The following is an 18,228-nucleotide window of genomic DNA, read 5'->3' on the forward strand; positions in this document are numbered from 1 at the left end:
CAGCAGGGTGGCTGGTGGCAGCAGGGGGCCCCAGTCCCCTCTGGGCTCTGTGTCCCCACAGGAGCAGCCCCGGGCTGGGTTATCAGTGCTGGGTAAACACAGCCCTGCTGGTAGAACTGGCAGCCACCCCGACTCCTCACCCCCCTTAATTAATCATTAACGAGCTGCCAGCAGCACTGTCACAGCGATGGGGACATCACGCGGGTGGCTCTCTGTGGGCTGAGGGGGAGCCCCCCAGCAGGACCCTTCCCCAGGCTCTGCTCAGGGGCTGAACCCACCCATGGGTGAGCGATGCCAGGACAGGGTTCAGGGGCCATCACCCCCCAAAGCCATGCCAGGTGGGGACCCACATTCCCACAGGGAAATGCACCCGTGCCTGGATGGGTGCTCTCCTTCCCAGGAGTTCCATCAGAAGGAGCTGGGCTGGGGAGCAGCATCACCCCAAAGATTCCCCACACATCCCACGCTCATTTTCTGCTTTATTAGGAAAGGGGTGAGGGTACCTGGACAGGGATGGGGCAGCTGCCACTGCCAGTGGGGACAGTGCCCCCCACCCCTCCTCCACTGGGGGGGGCTGACAGGCCCCCACCCCCTGACTGGGCAGCTCTGTTTGCTCCTGAGCTGGACCCAGCTGCCCACACAGAGAGACCCCGGGGCTGCCTCGTGGGAAGGATGAGCTGTCCCTATCCTCATCCTCACACCCACTGGGGTCTGTGATGTGCCCATGGGCTGCACGTTTCACCTCCTGCACCCCCTACATGGGTCTGGGGCACTGCCAGCATCCTCCATCCCCAGGGACAGCGATGGGGACAGGACATGGCAGGGGAACACTCAGGGAGGGGTGGGCAGTGCAGAGCTCAGTCCTGGAGGCCCCCAACAAGGGGACCCCCATCTACCTACAGGACCAAGCGTTCCCCCCACGGTGCTGGGGCCAGCAGGACAGCACCCAGCTGCTCCTCGTTACTTCTTCACCTTGATGAGGGAGTGGTAGACAGGCTTGATGATGATGTGCAGGTGCAGGGAGTTGTCGATGAGGTACTCGGAGGTGCGTTTCTGCAGGTCGGCGTGCACCAGGAAATCGGCGGCCTCGTCCGAGCTCTGGTGGAAGCTGTAGGCGTGTTTGACCAGCACGCGGCCCTGCTGCCTCACGCCCACCAGCACGGTCTTCTGGAAGCTGACACCGGCAAAATCGGGGCTGCTCATGGCCGGGGTGATGACGAGGCGAGGGCGCCCGTCCTCGATGCGCACGGGCTGGATGGCGCCCGCCGCCGAGTCCGAGTAGACGGGGCGCAGGCTGACGGCAGCCAGCGCGGCGAGAACAGCGCGTTCCACGTCACCCTCTTGCCGGCGTCGTGGCTGCTGGGCCCCAGCTGCGTCTGGAAGCTGGTGCTGCGGTCGTCCCGCGCCGGGTTGGTGATGACCCACTGGGAGCCCCAGCTGGGCGCGAGGTAGTTGCGAGGCAGGAACATGCTGCAGTTGACGTCGAAGTACTTGGCGAAGTGGAGCGGGGAGGCGGCGTGGAACTGGAAAGCCTGGAAGAGCAGGTCCTGCACGGCGGCGCGGTGCCGCGCCAGCACCGCCGACTGCGCCTGCAGCCGGAACAGCTGGCTGGGTGCGATCATGGGGTAGCGGATGGCACGCAGCACCCGCTCGGCCACGGGCGCCTCGGGCTGCCGCCGGCTCAGCCAGCCCTCCACGGCGGTGTAGAGCTCCAGCTCGCTGTGCAGCACCAGGTCGGAGCGCTCCAGCAGCAGCAGCAGCAGCTCCACGCTCACCGAGCCCCACTCGGCGCTGCCCAGCACCGCGGACAGGTTCCAGGCCAGGAACTGCAGGCAGCTCTCCTGCAGCGCCGCGTCCCCGACGCGCACGGCGTAGTGGTACCAGCCCACCACGTGGCCCTGGCTGGACTCGCTGGCCAGGTGGGTCCTCATGTATTCGGCCACGCCACGCTGCAGCCCCCAGACTCGGTATTTGCTGGCCAGCTGGTGCATGGGGATGGCCTGGTGCAGCAGGATGGAGACCCCGCCACAGTACAGGTACCTGGGGCAGAGCAGGGGGTGGTGACACTGGGGACATCCATCCCCACCAGCTCAGTTCCCAGGGGAGCAGCCTCTGCCTTCCACTGAGTATTTCCACCCCATGGGGTCCCCAGGGTTTCCAGGGAAACACCCCCCCTCCTTGGATGCTTCCCTCCCATTCCATGTGATCTCCATGGTCCCCAGTGGGGCATCCTCCTTTTCTGGCTGCATCCCATGAAGTGAAGCATCCACCTTCTTTGGCTGCATTCCTCCAGGTACACCCATCCCACAGGATCTCCCTCTTGGGAGATCCTGAGAGGAATCCTCCCTCTGGGCTGCATCCCTTCCAAAGTGCACATCCCTCCCAAACTGCACATCCCTCTCAAAACGCACATCCCACTAGGTTCCTGTGGTTCCCAAGGGAACATCCCCCATCCTTGGCTGCATCTCTCTGGCCATGCCCATCCCGTGGAGCTCCCCGTGGTTCCCAGGAGAGCTGCACCCTCTCTCCTCCCCATCCCACGGGGTCCCTACGCACCTGATGAATTTCTCGAAGAGCGCAGCGGTCTCGGGCGGCTCGTACAGGGTCACGACGCTCTGGTTGCGCAGGAGGCTCTCGAAGACCTCGCTCTGGAGGCTGAGCAGCAGCTGGTGGGTGTGGAACACCTTGGGCTCGTCGGAGGCGGCCGAGCGGACCCGCAGCACCGAGTCGCTGCCGTTGCCGTTCTGCAGCAGCTCCTGCAGCCGCTGCAGCAGCGTCAGCGAGTGGTTGATGGTGGCCGCCGTGGAGTCCCCGCTAAAGTCGGCTTTTTGGGCTGCAGGGAGATGGGACCGTCCCAGAGCTGCACCCCAGTGCCAGGCACTGAGCTGGGGTGGGGTTACCGGGGGGCTGTGCACCTCCTGCCTCCGCTCCCCCGGTGCCAAAGGGCCGCTGGAGCCAAGGGAGTGTGGGGGAACAAAGGACGTGGGGACATTTGTGTCCCTGAGAGCCAAAAAACTGCCTTTCTGCAGCAGAAGGGCTGGGACCACCATGTCCCAGGCTGGGGTGTGCTGGGAAATGGCCGGGTGCCGGCGGCACTGGCTCTCAGCCCGGTCTGCCTGTCCTGATCCCGTCCCTGCTGTGGGCAGAGGGAGCCCCGGGCATTGCCCTGATCCCTCACATCCCTGATGGATACGTGGGGGGACAGAGAGCCCCTGGGTGTGGGGAGCCAGGCACGCTCTGTCCCGCAGCCAGGAATGGGGTCCCGAGCAGCCTGGGGACACCAGCTGCCCTGGTGTCACTTCAGGTCCGTGCTGGGATCCCAACAGGGACTGGAGGGGGATCTGGGAATGTGGAACAGGGATCTCCATGCGCCTGTGGGCAGTGGGATCCTTCCTTCTCTCCTCTTCTCCGTCTTGACACCGCTCCCACCCGCTCCTCGGAGCATCCTTTCCCCAGGAGGAATTTGGCCCCGTCTGTCTCAAATCCATCTTCCTTCTCAAATCCCGTCTTGCTGACGGATTACCCTTCCCAGCGTCGGCTTAAGGCCGGAGGATGAAGAAGGGGAGCGGAGATGAGGAAGGGGAGCAGGCGCCCTGAACCCCGCGGTGCTGGACTTGTCTGCCCGCGGCACCGAGCCCTTCCCGGGGTACCCACCAGCGAGCACAACCTGGCTCCGAGAGCGCAGCACACCCAGGAGCCCCTTCCATCCCCTCCGGACACCCCGAGGGCAGCCGGAGAGCCGCGCTCAGCTCTCCATCAGCCGCCGAGCCGCACCCCGGCACCCGGCGAGGGCAGCGCTACCCGCGGCTCGGGGACCCTCCGCGCCTTCCCCCGCGCCACGGCCACCCTTACCGGCTTGCACGGTGAAGAGGAGGAGAAGGAAGGCGGCGGCAGAGCCCCAGCGGCGGGTGGCCGCGGGCCGGGTGCCCGTCAGCCTGGCCATGGCGTCGCAGGCGCATCTGCCGGGTGCGGCGCACGCTGCGCGCCCGGTTCTTATGTAGGCCACGCGCCCTCCCGGCCCGCGGGCCCGCGCCGCCGCATCGATTGGTGGAAACTGGGACCGGCCGTTGCCACGGGAACGGCTTCCAGCCCCCCCCGCATCCCACCGGGACCCCCAGCCCCGGCCCCGCACCCCGGGGTGCTCCGGAGCGGGGACGTCGCCGTGCGGGAGCCGGTGCTGCCGCGGAGCCCCACGCGTGGCCGCGGCGCTTTGTGCCGGGGTCTTTGCATTCAGGGCACAGCTCGGTGGCCTCCCGCTCCCCCCGGCTCATGGGTATTCATGCCGGCAGCAGCCCATCACCATGGCATCCGCGCTGCCGGCAGGAACTGCCTGCCCTTTTCCCAGCCTTTGCAGCCAAGAGGCCGCCCGTGCGCCCTGTGCGGCCTCCCTGGCCCCCCGCCCGCCCCGACACCTCTTGGGGGGCTTCACCACGGGGCTGGGGCCCTCCAAAGCCGCAGCGCCACAGCAGCAGCATGGGGCGGTGCTGGGTGGGCCGGGTAGGGACAGCGGGTGTCGGCCAAGTGCTGCCGACGCCACTGGGGCTGTGACCCCGGTGGGGACACAGGAGCAGGACCCGAGGCGGGGGGACGCATCCCACAGAGGAGGAGCACAACCCGAGGGCACAGCGGCCCCTTACCACTGCCGAGGAGCCCCGTGCCCTGCACAGCCCTTTGAACACGGGCTTAGACACGGTTCCAGATGTTGGGCGTGGGCAGATGTTGCTGCAGCTGCCGAGGGGGTGGGATCACCATCTGTCCCTGGCCCTTGGGCGCGGAGATTCAGCACAAGACACCGATCAGGTGTCACCGATCAAGATCACCCCACGCCGCGCTGCTGGGGCTTCCTGGCCCCTTGCAGGGACGGGCGGGTGGGCGATGCTCAAGCCCTGTGCCCCTGCTGGGCAGGGCACCCCCAAAGCCGCGGTGCCAGCAGAGCGCCCGGCCCGGGGGAGGGGGTGTCCTTGCACCGTGGGGCCGCGGGGGACAGGGCCCCCGCCGCGGCACAGCCGGTTCACGGCTCAGCGCGTCCTCCGACGCCTCATTTCACCACCGCCTGATAAACAACAGCCTGTGCGAGCGTGTGCCCGGCGCGCCGCCGGCACCGTACCAGCCCGTGTTGGGCTGCTCAGGGCTATAGGGGGACACGGGGGACAGTGGGGCTGATCCTGGAGGTCGCCAGGGGACAGGGTGACACCTGCCAGTGTGCGGTAAGGGAGCAGCTGTGCTGGCCTGGAGATTGCGGCTGAGGGCTGGCTCACCATAGCGACCTGTGCCAGGCAGCAGTGCCAGGGCATCGCCCCGCGGGCTGGGGGGCACCGGAGAGACGGAGCTGGACCCAGGGACCAGCAGGGGTCAGCAGGGCCCTCCCTGTGCTGCTGGGGAAACTGAGGCACGGCGTCCGGGCAGTGGGCACTTGGGAGCAGCCAGGGCAGAGCGCAGCAGGGACACGCAGGCAGCGCACACGGGTTCACGCTCGTGTGCACACACGTCACACCCTGGAGCTGTGCACATCCGCTCCTCCTGTCCCCAGAGGTGGCCGCCGGCCCAGCTGCCCCCGCACCGCCATCCCTATTGCTCTGGGGCGGGACGAGCCCTGTCACGGTCACCCGGAGCTGCCCAGGTGACTCTTCCCGGCCGCTGAGGGCCGGTGGTGACGTCCCCGTGCCCTGCCCGCGGCTCTGCCCACGGCGCTCTCCCTCCGCCCCGTGCCCCGTGCCCCGGGAGGCTGTGCCATGCTGCGGGTGCCCGCGGGGACAGGGACACCGGCAGGGACACGGAGCCCGCAGAGGACACGGACACCAGCGGCACACGGACACTGACCGGGACACACGGACAGCGGTATGTCCGTGAGAAACACCGCGCCCAGGGAAGGTGGCGCTGCACGCCCGGCGGGTGGCACTGGGGACAGCCAGGTGACAGTCCCTGTCCTGCAGGCTTTGGGGAGCGGGAGCCCGGGCAGGGGGAGCAAAGTGGGGCCAGAGCGATCCCATCCTCCCCCCCAGCTGCGCAGAGGGGATCGGGCTGGGAAAGGGTTAAGGCGCTCGAGCAGCTGCAGCCGATCGATGCCTCAGTTCCGCGGGGGACGTGGATGGACGGGACCTCCTGCTGATGAACCGGAGCTAATTTGCAGTTAATTGGCACCCCTGGGCTCCCCCCATCCCCTCCCTTCTTCTCCCTCGGGCTGTGCTCAGGATCTTGCTGGGGTTCCGGCCGGGAGTTGCAGGGTCGGGGAGGTGGGACCCCCGGGAGCCCACACACACCTCGGGCACTTCTGGGGGAGCAGATCCATCATCGAGTACTGGATTACTGCAACCGAGGGTCCCGAAACGGGAGAGAGACCTGCCCACCCCTCCAACCCCGGCCCTGAAGCCATCGAGTGTCTGGGACAAGGGGAATTTGGGGTGCCCTCGGGGCCAGGGTCAGACTGGGAGGAGTGTGGTGCCGCGTACCCCCTCCCTGAGCTCAGGACCCCCCTTTGCACCTGCACCCCAGGATCCCAAGACATCCCTCTCCCAAAGAGCACCCCACAACCCCCGGGCCCCGGATCCCCCTACACCCCAGAACCCCCGATCCCAGGAGCCCCTTGTGCCTCAGAACCCCCGATCCCAGGAGCGCCCGCACCCCACAACTCCCGATCCCAGGATCCCCCTACACCCCAAAACTCCGGATCCCAGGACTCCCCGCACCCCACAACCCCCAGTCCCAGGATCCCCCCGCACCCCAGAACCCCCGATCCCAGGATCCCCAGGTCCCCCCACACCCCACAATCCCCATCCCAGCATCTCCCATCGTCCCACACCGGGACCGACGGCGGCGGTTCCTATGGGATGCAAATTTGGGGGGGATTCTGACCAATCAGAACGCAGCGCTCAGCTCTGGCCTCACCCCTCCCGGGGAACCCCTCTCCGATTGGGTGGGGCCGGGCTCCTGTGAGCCAATAGGAGCGCAGAGCTCGGGAGGGGGTGGAGCCGCCCTGGTTTATGAATGGGCGAGGGCAGCGCGGGCACGACCCGGGCGTGGGGAGAGGGCAGAGGGATGGGGCAAAGACCGGGGCAGGGACCAGGGCACAGATAGGGCAGGGATGGGGCACAGATAGGGATGCGGATACGGATCAGGATCCGGATACGGGCGGGGATGCGGGCAGGGCTCCTCCAGCTCCGCTGCCTCCGCCTGAGGAGCTGGAAGAGGACCAGCTGGCAGCCTGGAGATGGCCACCCCACACTTGGCACCACTAGGACCCCCCCCATCGGCACCTCTGGGTCCTCTCTGCCGCCACTGGGAGCCGTCGGGTGGCACCCAGCCCGGGCTGGGGGCCAGAGGCTCCCTCTGCTGGCAGCTGCCCCAGAACATGATGTTTTAATCCGGTTTTCTACAAAAACGGGGCTGAGGGATAAAGAAGGAGCAGCTTTGGCAGCGAGGGCTCTGCTGGGACATGGCACAGGGGGCTTGGGGTGCATTGCCTCCCATGGGGGTGCAGCAGCTCCAGGTCTGCCGGAGGTGGCACATTTGGGACAAGCCCACTGCCCATGGATGCTACAGGACAAGGGAGCTGGGATCCAGACACAGTGGGGACACCCAGGCATGGACCCTGTCCCCAAGCCCCCAGTGCCATGTCACGGCTGACCTCCCTCCCAGGTGCCATCTGATGCCCCTGGTGCTCCTGTGTCTCCTCACAGCCGGTTTGTGGTGGAAGATGACAGTGCCGGTGCCCAACAGCACAGCGGTGTCATGGGCACTGCCAGAGCCAGAGCTGGAGCTGGAGCGCTCACCCTGCCTGGTTGGCATCGTCCCCATCGTGTACTACAGCGTCCTGCTGGGGCTGGGGCTGCCAGGTGAGGGGGCTGAGGGGGCCGGGGGGCTGGAAAGAAAGGCCCTCAGGATAGAGGGGTTTACCTGCTCCCCCCCAGCCTCAGACCCGGCCCCAGTGCCCGGCTGTGCTGCCCAGCCCAGGGCAGGTGCCACCGCCACGGGGACAGATGGTATTTGCATTGCTTGGGCTGGCACACGGAAGAGATTAATCAGCCCAGCAAATCCCCACAGCACTGGGATATTTATAGCTCCCCTCAGCTGCAGCCTGGGCAGCCCTGGGGTCCTGGTGCTGCAGGGGGGCCTGTGAACCCCCAGCTCTCACCTCCACCCGTGGCTCCCCTCCCTGCAGTGAACATCCTGACCGCCGTGGCCCTGTCCCGCCTGGCCACCAGGACCAAGAAGTCGTCCTACTGGTACCTGCTGGCCCTGACCACCTCCGACATCCTCACCCAGGTCTTCATCATCTTCGTGGGCTTCATCCTGCAGACGGCCATCCTGGCGCGGGCAGTGCCCAGCGCCTTCATCCACACCGTCACCGTGCTGGAGTTCACGGCCAACCACGCGTCCACCTGGGTCACCGTGCTGCTGACCGTGGACCGCTACGTGGCCCTGTGCCACCCTCTGCGCTACCGCGCCGTGTCCTACCCGCGCCGCACCCGCCGCATCATCGCCGCCGTCTTCGCCGCCGCGCTGGCCACCGGCGTCCCCTTCTACTGGTGGCTGGACATGTGGCGCGACGCTGACGCCCCCACGGCGCTGGACACGGCGCTCAAGTGGCTGCACTGCGTCACCATCTATTTCCTGCCCTGCAGCATCTTCCTGGCCGCCAACTCTGCCATCATCCGCAAGCTGCGGCGGCGGAGGCGCGCGGGGGGCGGCAAGACCACGGCGCTGCTGCTGGCTGTCACCGCTGTCTTCATCGTGCTCTGGGCTCCCCGCGCCGTCGTCACCATGTGCCACCTCTACGTGGCCTCGGTCAGGAGGGACTGGCGCGTGCACCTGGCCTTGGACATCGCCAACATGGTGGCCATGCTCAACACCTCCCTCAACTTCTTCCTCTACTGCTTCGTCAGCCAGACCTTCCGCCGCGCGGTGGGCGAGGTGCTGCGGGGGCAGCCCCGGGCAGCCCCCAGCCGGGGCAGCGCTCACTGCCCACCCCTGGCCCTGGAACCACTGAAACTGCTGGGCAGCACCACGCTCTGAGGCAGGGCAGTGCCTGGCTGGCAGCCCCAGTGCCCACCCAGCCCCACGCATTGCACTGGGACCGGGGAGACCCCCACCCCCTCCACGGAGCCAGGGTCACTGCTGCTGGGGGTGGCAGGAGGAGGGGGTTGTGCCCAGACACTCATTTGGGGATATCGTGGTGCCTGCCTGGCAGCAGCAGCCCAGGGTGGGCAGCTCAGCCCTGCCCATGCTCAGCCCCTGGCACAATACTGGAATTCATCCCGGGAACTCATCCAGGGGACTCATCCAGGACACGCCCCAGCTCAGTGGCACCGAGGGTCCTGGGGAGCCCAGGGCTGCCCGTGGTGAGGGGTGGAGGGCACAAATGAGCTCCTGTGAGCCCTGACAAGGACGTGGTGCCCACTGGGTGCCACTCCATAAACTGCCGTGCTGAGACCAAAGCTCTGCCTGGCTCCGGCTCCCTGGGGGCAGCTGGCACGGCGGCACCCGGCACAAGCATCTCTGGCACGGGGTCCCTCTGCCCTGCCCACCCCCGTGCCCCTGCCTTGCTGCCCAGGAGTGCTGGGGGAGCACCCACAGGGTCTGCTGGCTGTCCCGTGTGGTGGGGTCTGCACACACGGTAAGGTCACAGCTCCCGCCCCCCACCCATTAATCCCCCCGGGCAATGCCCCCCTGCATGGGGTGTACCCAGTGCTGCCCTCCCAGTTACACCAGTGCCAAACTGGTGTGACGCTGGAGGAGCGGCCGTGCCGTGCCAGCCTGTCCCCAGCTGCCGGCAGAGGGCAGGGATGGGACACTGCGGAGCTGGCACTGACGGGGCAGGGAGCTGGCACCCCCAGCTCCCCAAACCAGCCCCGCCGCCACCCTAATTCCCCGTAAGGTCCTTAACGTAATCCCCCAAAACCGTCCAGCATTCCGCCCGGATTGCCGAGACGGGGCAGGACAGACCCAGGGGGTGCCCGGGGGGGGATCCGGACCTCAGCTGGCCCCTGGCAGGGCACAGAGACACCCCCAAACCCCAGCAGACCCCCTGCCCACCCCCGAGCCCGGCTGTGCCCGCACTGGCGTGGGATGGGGAGCAGCCTTTGCCCCCAAGGTGTGGGGCTGATCCCCCTACGGACCCACCCTGCCCCCGGGTCATTCCCCGGCGTGGACAGACCCCTCCGGGGGTGTCACCTCATCCCAGGCCGCATCCCTACGGGGGGACAGGGTTAAAGCCCGACCCGGTGGCGCGGGGGCTACCTGGGAGGTTCTCGCTCCATTAATTCTGGCACGTGAGGAGAGCAGGACCGGGAAGGGATTAGTTATTAACCCGAGCTGGGCAGGGGCTGAGGGGCCGCGGGCCGGGGGGCTCGGCTGCCTCGGGAACCCTCGGCGGGAGCTCCGGGATTGCCACTGCCCCCCCCCGATCGCCAGCGGCCCCCCTGTGCCAACCGGTGCGTATTTACTTGGCAAAGGAGGTGGAAATGTGCTGACGGCGTCCGCCGGAGCGAGGGGCTCCGCTGGGAACGGCTCCGAGCCCCGGCCGGAGCGGCGGGAGGCTCTGGGAGGGCAGCGGGGACCCCCGGCTCCAGGTCCTTGCCGAGGGAGCCGCGCGGAGCCGGGGCTCAGCCAGCCGTGCCCGCCGTGCCCGCCGTGCCCGCCGCCCGTCCCTGCGGTTCCCGAGGAAAGGTAAGCCTGGAAAAAATGCGTGCTGATGTTTTCGGACAGAGCCTGGCCGGGCTCCAGTGCTGGTGCTGAGCGACAGCGCAGCCCCCCAGTGCGGCCCCAGTGCTGGAAGGACCAGTTCTGCCCAGTTCCAGCACTGGGATCGCGGCTCCCAGCCCAACCAGAGCTCCGGCAGCTAAAATCGGGCTCTGCCCGTGCCGGGAGGTCAGGGCCGGGCACCCCGAGAGGAAACCGAGGGTGGCACAGGGTGGGCATCACCCCCCAGTGACCCCACAGCCTGTTGGGGTTTTTCTGTAGGACCTGCCGGGAGCAGGCAATGGGGGCTGGAAACGCGGGCAGGGTCCCGGTGGGAAGGGGGAGCAGAAAACGCCCACAAGGGGTGGAACACGAGGGTCCCCGTGGGGAGGGGGCCGGAATCACCCGCCGTGGGGGGATGGGGGGTTCCCATGGGAAGGGGGTGTGGGAATCACCGCCAAGGACGGGGACACAACAGCAAACGCTGCCCGGCCGCGGGGCAGCCTCGGCGGGACGGGCGCCTGCCGGTGGCCCCAGCGGGGGTCACGGGGGTCTGTGCTGAGTCAGCAGCCGGGAAAGCCTCCGGCGGAAGGAAGCAGCCGATGGAGAGGCCGGGCCGCGCTGTGGGGGCGGCAGGACAAGCGGCCTCCGCTCCCGGCGCCGCTTATCCAAGGCTGAGCCTTTCCCGGAGAGCGAGGGCTGCCCAATCCTGGGGCCAAATCCCTGGGGAAACTGAGGCACGAGGGCCGCTGCAGAGCCCCCCGCCTGCCCTGCCCTGCCCCGTGCGAGGGCAGGGATGATCCAGTCCCAAACACCATCCCGGAGCCGAAGGATCCTTAGGAGGAGGGCGGGAGGGTGGCGGTGTCGCAGCTCTGAGCCCGTCCTGGCCCCGGGGGCTCCGGCGGGCGCTGGTCCTTGAGCCACGGGTGCCGCCGGTTCCGGTGGGAGCCGGTCCTGCCGCTGGAGGCTCTGCTGCCCTTTCTCCCCGGATTGTTTTCATCCCAGCCCGGATCGGGGCAGGCCCCGCCGGAGGCACATTGAACTTTCCTCTGCATCCTTCACCCTCTTGCTTCACCCTCCCGAAATAGCAGCTCCTGCCTGGAAACCTCTCCCAGGGCTGGCGGGGCCCCGGGGTGCCCCAAATCTCCCAGGGCTTTTCCCCTATCCCCAGGGATCAATGGGGTGATTGTGGGGTCCCCGTCCCAACTCCAGGGTGGCGACCACCCCCGTCGGGACAGGGACCACCAAACCCTGCCAGTGCCCCGGGCTGGGGCTGCCCTGGTCCCTGGCCCTCTGCAGAAAGGGCTTTTCTGGGCTTTTCTGGGCTTTTCTGGGGTTTTCTGGGTCCTGCTGCCCTGCCAAGGGTTCCGGCTTTATCCATCAGCTGACATTCCTCCGGGAGGCCCCTCCAGGCCGGAGAATCCTTACGCGGTGGGGCCGCCTGTGGAGCGCCACTCCCCGAGCCCACCGGGGCTGGGAGATCCCGGCTGGGTGACACAGACCCCGCTGCTCCGTCCCTTGTCCCCTGAGGGTCCTTCCTGCTCTGCAGCGCTCAGCAGGGCCAGGCTGATCCCCCCAGAGCCATCACAGCGATGGCCAGGTGGGCTCACCCCTGCTTCCCCCCCAGCCCAGGCTTTGCCCCCCTCAGCCCCGTCCGTGCCCCGGGGCAGCCCCCGCGCTCCGTCCCTTGTGCCCTGAGTGTCGTTCCCGGGAGCAGCGCTCGGCCGAGCCAGGCTGAGCCCCCCAGACCCATCACAGCGATGGCTGAGCCCCGCCAGATTCATCACACCCATGACCAGGTGGGCTCCCCCAGTTCCGCGGGTTCTTCCCCCCCCCCCAGCCCACTCCGTGCCCCGGTGCGGGATCCCCGCCGGTGCGGGACCGCGGTGTCCCCGCCCGGTGCGGCGGGGCAGGTCCGGGCCGGCCCCAATCGCGCTCCCGGGGCTGAGCCGCACCTCGGGGAGGGGCCGGGCCGGGCCGGGCAGGCGCACGGTGCGGCGGCACTGGGGCTGGCTGGGCTCGGCACGGGGGGAGCGGAGCGCCGGGCACCGGGGGCTGCGGCCGGTGAGCGGGGCGGGCTGCGGGGCGAGCCCTGCGGGACTGGGGGGCAGCGGCAACGCCGACGGGAAGGGACCGAGACCGGGACCGAGAGCCGCCCGCCCCCGCAGCTCCTCCGGCCGGGGATTTGGGGGCGGCTCCGGCGGAGTTTCGGGGCCAGGACCCGGCGGGAGCGCCGGGAAGCACCGGGACAGTGCGGGATGGGGGTGCGGAGGGGCAGAGAAGCGGGACGGGAGTGCGGCGGCGGCCGCGGCACCGGGCCGGGGGAGCGAGGGAAGCCAACGGGCGATGCGAGGAACCGGGCGGGGTTGCAGGAGGAGCAGAACTCGGGACGCGGGTGCAGCCGCCGGGGGCGCGGGGGAAACCGGGCGGAGGGTGCGGGGTTACCGGGCTGGAGGTGGGCGGGAAACCGGGCTGGGGGACGCGCTGGGAACCGGAGGCGGCGGAGCTCCTGGAACCCGCGGGCACAGCGACTCCTTCCCAGCGTGGTACTGGGGGTCCCTGTCCCCGTCCCAGGCCGGGGGGTGCCCGGTTCGGGGTGACCATCAGGGCACCGGGGCTCCCGGCCCCGGCATGTCCTTGCTGGGGTCTCCTCCCCGCTTCCTCCCCCAGCAGTGAGGCTGCGGCTTCCTTACTGCTCCTCTTCCCCGTGCCCACCATGAGGTGGCAGGAATGGGGTGGCAACGGTGGGGACAGGGACTGGGACTCCGTGTCGTGCCGTGCCATGCTGTGCCGTGACGTGCCAGGCTGTGGCTGTCTACGTGCCAGCAGGCTGGACATGCGACCTGCACTGGGCTAGTGCCCAAAACCAGAGGGAAGTGGGACAGAAGTGGAAAAAGGAACGTGGTGCATGCAGGGACAAGGCAAGGGGACAGCTCTGTCCCCCAGTATCCCCTCTGCCATCTGGGCTGGGCTCATGTTTGGTGTTCCCAGGCACGGTGCTGCTCCTGACACTGGAGGAAGGGATCAGGAGAATTCCCAGAGAATTCCCATGTTGGGAGGGATCATACAGGGCACAGAGGGGCTGAGCCCCTCCTCAGCTGCCGCCAACCTCCAGCCAATGTGGCTGCCTGGTCCCATCTGGAGTTCCATGGCCGCGTTGGGTGAGCTGAGCTGTGCCAGCAGGGCGGAGCTCCCCGGGACCCCACTGCTCACCCTGGGACATCCAATGGGGACCACGGCAGGGTTGCTCTGGGTGGGAGCTGATCCCCAGCCCCAGCCCCTGTGTCCTGACTCCGCTGTGTCCCACAGGGTCCCTGGATGCCACAGAGCAGGATGGGCACCACGGCCGTGCTGCTGGCCCTGCTCCCCACAGCCACTGCTCAGCCCACGCCACCCCCGGGCTGCGGCCACGACCTCTCCTCCCTCTACTACAACCTCTGTGACCTCTCGGCGGGCTGGGGCATCGGGGTGGAAGCAGTGGCCAGCCTGGGCGTGGTGACCACCTTCGTGCTCACCATCGTGCTGGTGGCCAGCCTGCCCTTCGTGCAGGACCACCAGAAGAAGAGCTTGGTGGCCACGCAGGTCTTCTTCCTTCTGGGCACCTTCGGCCTCTTCTGCCTGACCTTCGACTTCATCGTGGGGCCGGATTTCTCCACCTGCACCTCCCGCCGCTTCCTCTTCGGCGTCCTCTTCGCCATCTGCTTCTCCTGCCTGCTGGCCCACGCCATGGCCCTCAACTTCCTGGCACGGCGCAACCGAGCCCCACGGGGCTGGGTGACGCTGGCGACTGCCCTGTCCCTGGCCTCGGTCGAGGTCATCATCAATGCCGAGTGGCTCCTCATCACGGTGGCGCGGCGCGAGGGTGGCCCTGCAGACCCCTGCCAGCTGGCGGGCGCCGACTTCGTCATGGCGCTCATCTACGTCATGGCCCTGCTGGTGGCCGCCTTCGGCACCGCCTGGCCCACGCTCTGCGGCCGCTACGGCCGCTGGCGCAAGCACGGCGCCTTCATCCTGGCCACCACCGGCCTGTCGGCGGCCATCTGGCTGGCGTGGACCATCATGTACCTGTATGGGAACCGGCGTGCCGGCCGCGCGCCCGGCTGGGATGACCCCACGCTGGCCATCGCGCTGGTGTGCAACGCCGCCGCCTTCCTGCTGCTCTACGCCATCCCCGAGGTGACGCATGTGACGCGGCGCAGCCCCGAGCAGGCCTTCGAGGGCGATGGCTACCCCACGCGGGGAGTGGGCTACGAGACCATCCTCAAGGAGCAGAAGTCGCAGAGCATGTTCATGGAGAACAAGGCCTTCTCCATGGATGAGCCATCCTTTGGTAGGCGCCAGGGCTCGCCAGGGACCTTCTCGCCCCGTGGCAGGGCGGGCACCGTCCTCTTGGGGACCCTGGGGATGTCCCCACGGGGGATGGTAGTGGAGGGTGGGTGATGAGACGTCTGGCAGTGACCTGCCCGGCGCTGGCGCCTGCTGCTGTTGTGGCTCCCCAGAACTGGCCGGGCTGGGTGTACCAGTTTGGGCTGAGCCCAGCAGCCACAGGGAGCTCCCTCCCTCCCTCCCCAGCGTGGGGTGCCTGCGGCTCCTGCCCCTCCGCCCCAGGCCCACGAGACCCTGCAATAACACGGGGTGGTGACAGTCCCAGTGGGGATTGTGGGCAGGCATGCCAGGTGTCTGCTCCTCATGGGGGAGGGATGGTCCCCCTGAGCAGCACCTGCACCAGAGAGACCCTACAATAACAAGCCATGGCCAGGCAGCAGCGATGCCATCCCTGGGGACAGGAGTGTCCTGCGGGAAAGGCAGGCAGCTGCTGAGTCAGCTCGTTAAACCTGCTAACGAGGTACAGGGAGCCCCAGTGGGGTGGCACTGGCTCCATGGTGACTGTCCCCGTGTCTCAGCAGCCAAGAAGCCGGTGTCCCCATACAGTGGCTACAATGGCCAGCTGCTGACCAGCGTCTACCAGCCCACCGAGATGGCTCTGATGCACAAGGGGATGGTGAGTGTGACACCAGCGGTGGCCACATCCTGCCAGGAATGACAGGAATGGGGGACAGGGTGTGGGTGGGGTGTTCCTGTCACCCCTGCGTCCCAATGACTGCTCTAACACGGTGGGGACCTTCCAAGCCTTCCACCCCCGGGATCCCATGGGCTGGGGCGTTCCCGGTGCTGTGACCTCCCACCCCCGTGTCTGCCCCTCAGAGTGAAGGTCCCTACGATGTGATCCTGCCCCGTGCCTCCACCAGCCCCATGCCTGGCAGTGCCAGCTCCACGCTCCGAGCCGAGGACGCCTTCGCGGCGCAGGCGCGGCACTCCAGCATCCCGAGGGACACCCGCGGCTGCCAGGTGGGTGAACGGTGGCTGCAGCGGGGGCAAAGTCCGGCCCTGCCATGGTGACGGGGCTGCCCGGCACCCAGAGCCCCCCTCGGTGGGTCAGGGTACACTGCCGTGGTCCTGGTGCCACCCTGTCCTGGTGCCACCCCGCTGTGCCCACAGGTGCAGTCCCCGTACAGCAGGAACCGCTGGTGAAGCCCCCGTGACGCAGGTCCCGCAGCGCCGGCACAGCCAGGGGCTCGCCCAGCCCCATCCCACCCTGACTGACGTGTGAATGCCACCCCGTGAGGTGTGAATGCCACCCCATGAGGTGTGAATGCCACCCCGGCTGGCAGCCAGAGCCGATTCCTGCCCGTGGGATGCCTGGACAAGGCCCCAGAGCCAGTGCTCCCACCTGCCCATCCCACCTGGCCATGGACCCCTGATCCCTGCCTCAAGGACTGGCTCCCGTGAGGACACCCCCGGTTGTCACCTTCGTGATGCACAGACCCCTCTGCCTCCCCCAGGCCACGGACCCTCCAAAGCTGGGGAGCCCGTGGGACCCCACCCAGGGCACCCCCAGCACCGAGCCCCTGGCCCTGCACTGACCCCCCCAGCCTGGGGACCCCGAGCTGAGCTGGCCCATCCCACCTCAGGGCACAAGGGGACACCAAGCTGTCCCCAGCTCTGTGCCTCTGTTTCCCCGTTGCTGGGGGAGGGGGATCAGTGCCTTGCTGGGGCTGGGGACCAGCCCCCCACAGCTCTGGCCGCTTTCTCGGTGCCTTTCCCCCCTTGCAGGTAGTGGGGAGGGAGCTGGGCCCCTCGCCCTCCTTGTGGCTTTCTCTGCCAAGTTTCCTTTTCATTTTTTTCAGGTCGCCCCAATAAAGGTGGTTTTTCCTATGATGCTGTCACAGGATGCTGGGTGGGGGTCCTGGGTGCTGCTCCCACGGGCTCAGCCCCATGCCCCCCATTCAGGGGAGGGACATGAGAGAGCACAGGGGGGCTCCGGGCAGGGTCCACGGCACCCCCATCCCCCAGGCGGGGCCGGGATGCCGTGGGCAGATGGGCTGCCGGGCAGGAGGTGGCACGGCACGGAGGACGTGCCAAGGTCGCGGTGGTTTTCCCGCTCGGATTGCCTTCCCCTCCAGAGCCATTTCTCCTCCTCCGGGCAGGAAGCCTGCGGCCAGCAGTGCCATGAATTATTCAGGGCTGGAACGGCCCGGTGGGGGCAGCGGGTGCCCGGGTCTCCTTGAGCCGGAGCCGGGATGGCGGAGCCGGGGCCGCCGGTGGCCACGAGTGCCCTGCACGGTGTCCGCACAAGGGACACACAGCGGGAGGGTGGCACTCGCCACGTCCCGGCCGTGCCTTTAGCTGGCACAGACCCACGCTCCCGGCTGCGGGGACACGGCCGCGGTGTTGGCAGCGGGATGTGGCCGTGCCCCCCGGGCTGTGCTGCGTCAGCCGTGTTTACCTGGCACCTGTGTTTACCTGGTGCCGAGCGGCAGCGGGGACATTGCCCAGCAGCACCAGGCACTCGGTGTCACCAGGGCCACTGTCACCACAGCACACACGCCTTCCCTCCCACCGCCCGCGGGCACCGCACGGCACAGCGCAAAGTCACCCCCCAAGGGCACCTCCACCTTCCCCGGGACAGCAAAGCCACCCGACAAACAGGGTGCAGGGACTGCCGCGCTCAGGGGTGGCAGGGGACAGCGGAGCGGCCCCGCGGCCGTGCCCAGCCCCTCCGGAAGCGCGGATCCCACCGGCCCCGCCAGCGCCGGCCGCAGCGCGGGGCGGCCCCGCTCCAACAGGGAACGCTTTGTGCCGCCGGGGCCGCGGAACAGCGCAGCCTTTGTCCGGCCAGGTGAGGCAGGCACGGCTGCGCCGAGCCGGGAGCAGCCCCGGAGCCTGCCCGGAGCCGGGGGCTGCCCGGGGGTGGTGGCAGGTGGCACCGGGGTGGCGGGGACGTGCCAGCACACCTGGCACCGGGGTCACCGTGACCAGGGCCAGGCAGAGACACGGGCAGGGCTGTGTGTGGCTGCAGCCCTGGGGCTCGAGCAGGGTCACCAATAGTGACAATAAAGGCAAGTGACACCATGCATGGCAGTCCTGTGGCACGCTCCATGTCCCCAGCACTGCCTCTTTCTCCTCCACCGGTGCTGAGCCAGGCACTGGGGTCTCCTCACGGCTGAGGAACGAGGCTCCTGCCCCACCAGAGCCCTGCCAGGGCCAGCT

The 18,228-nt window shown here is 68.4% G+C and overlaps 3 protein-coding genes across 3 annotated transcripts; 2 read left to right on the forward strand and 1 right to left on the reverse strand.

The window, feature by feature from the left end:
* Positions 1-461: 461 nt before the first annotated feature.
* On the reverse strand, positions 462-4,257 carry LOC118693982 (BTB/POZ domain-containing protein 17-like). The gene is given in 4 exon segments (XM_036394884.1): positions 462-1,298; positions 1,301-2,040; positions 2,557-2,833; positions 3,853-4,257. Coding segments are annotated over 4 exon segments (1,446 nt in total). The 5' UTR covers positions 3,944-4,257; the 3' UTR covers positions 462-960.
* A 3,436-nt stretch (positions 4,258-7,693) lies between these two features.
* LOC118693949 (probable G-protein coupled receptor 142) lies at positions 7,694-9,062 on the forward strand. Its single transcript, XM_036394847.2, has 2 exons — positions 7,694-7,832; positions 8,159-9,062. The coding sequence occupies exons 1-2, from the start codon at positions 7,694-7,696 to the stop codon at positions 9,010-9,012; spliced, it is 993 nt and encodes a 330-aa protein (XP_036250740.2). The 3' UTR covers positions 9,013-9,062.
* Positions 9,063-13,407: 4,345 nt separating this feature from the next.
* On the forward strand, positions 13,408-16,281 carry LOC118693816 (G-protein coupled receptor family C group 5 member C-like). Its single transcript, XM_054516905.1, is given in 10 exon segments — positions 13,408-13,438; positions 13,441-13,584; positions 13,587-13,665; positions 13,667-13,703; positions 13,705-13,795; positions 13,798-13,838; positions 13,987-15,007; positions 15,585-15,679; positions 15,883-16,026; positions 16,177-16,281. Coding segments are annotated over 10 exon segments (1,716 nt in total). The 3' UTR covers positions 16,210-16,281.
* Positions 16,282-18,228: the final 1,947 nt, after the last annotated feature.

The sequence above is a fragment of the Molothrus ater genome, chromosome 19 (assembly GCF_012460135.2).
Source record: "Molothrus ater isolate BHLD 08-10-18 breed brown headed cowbird chromosome 19, BPBGC_Mater_1.1, whole genome shotgun sequence".
Lineage (NCBI taxonomy): Eukaryota > Metazoa > Chordata > Aves > Passeriformes > Icteridae > Molothrus > Molothrus ater.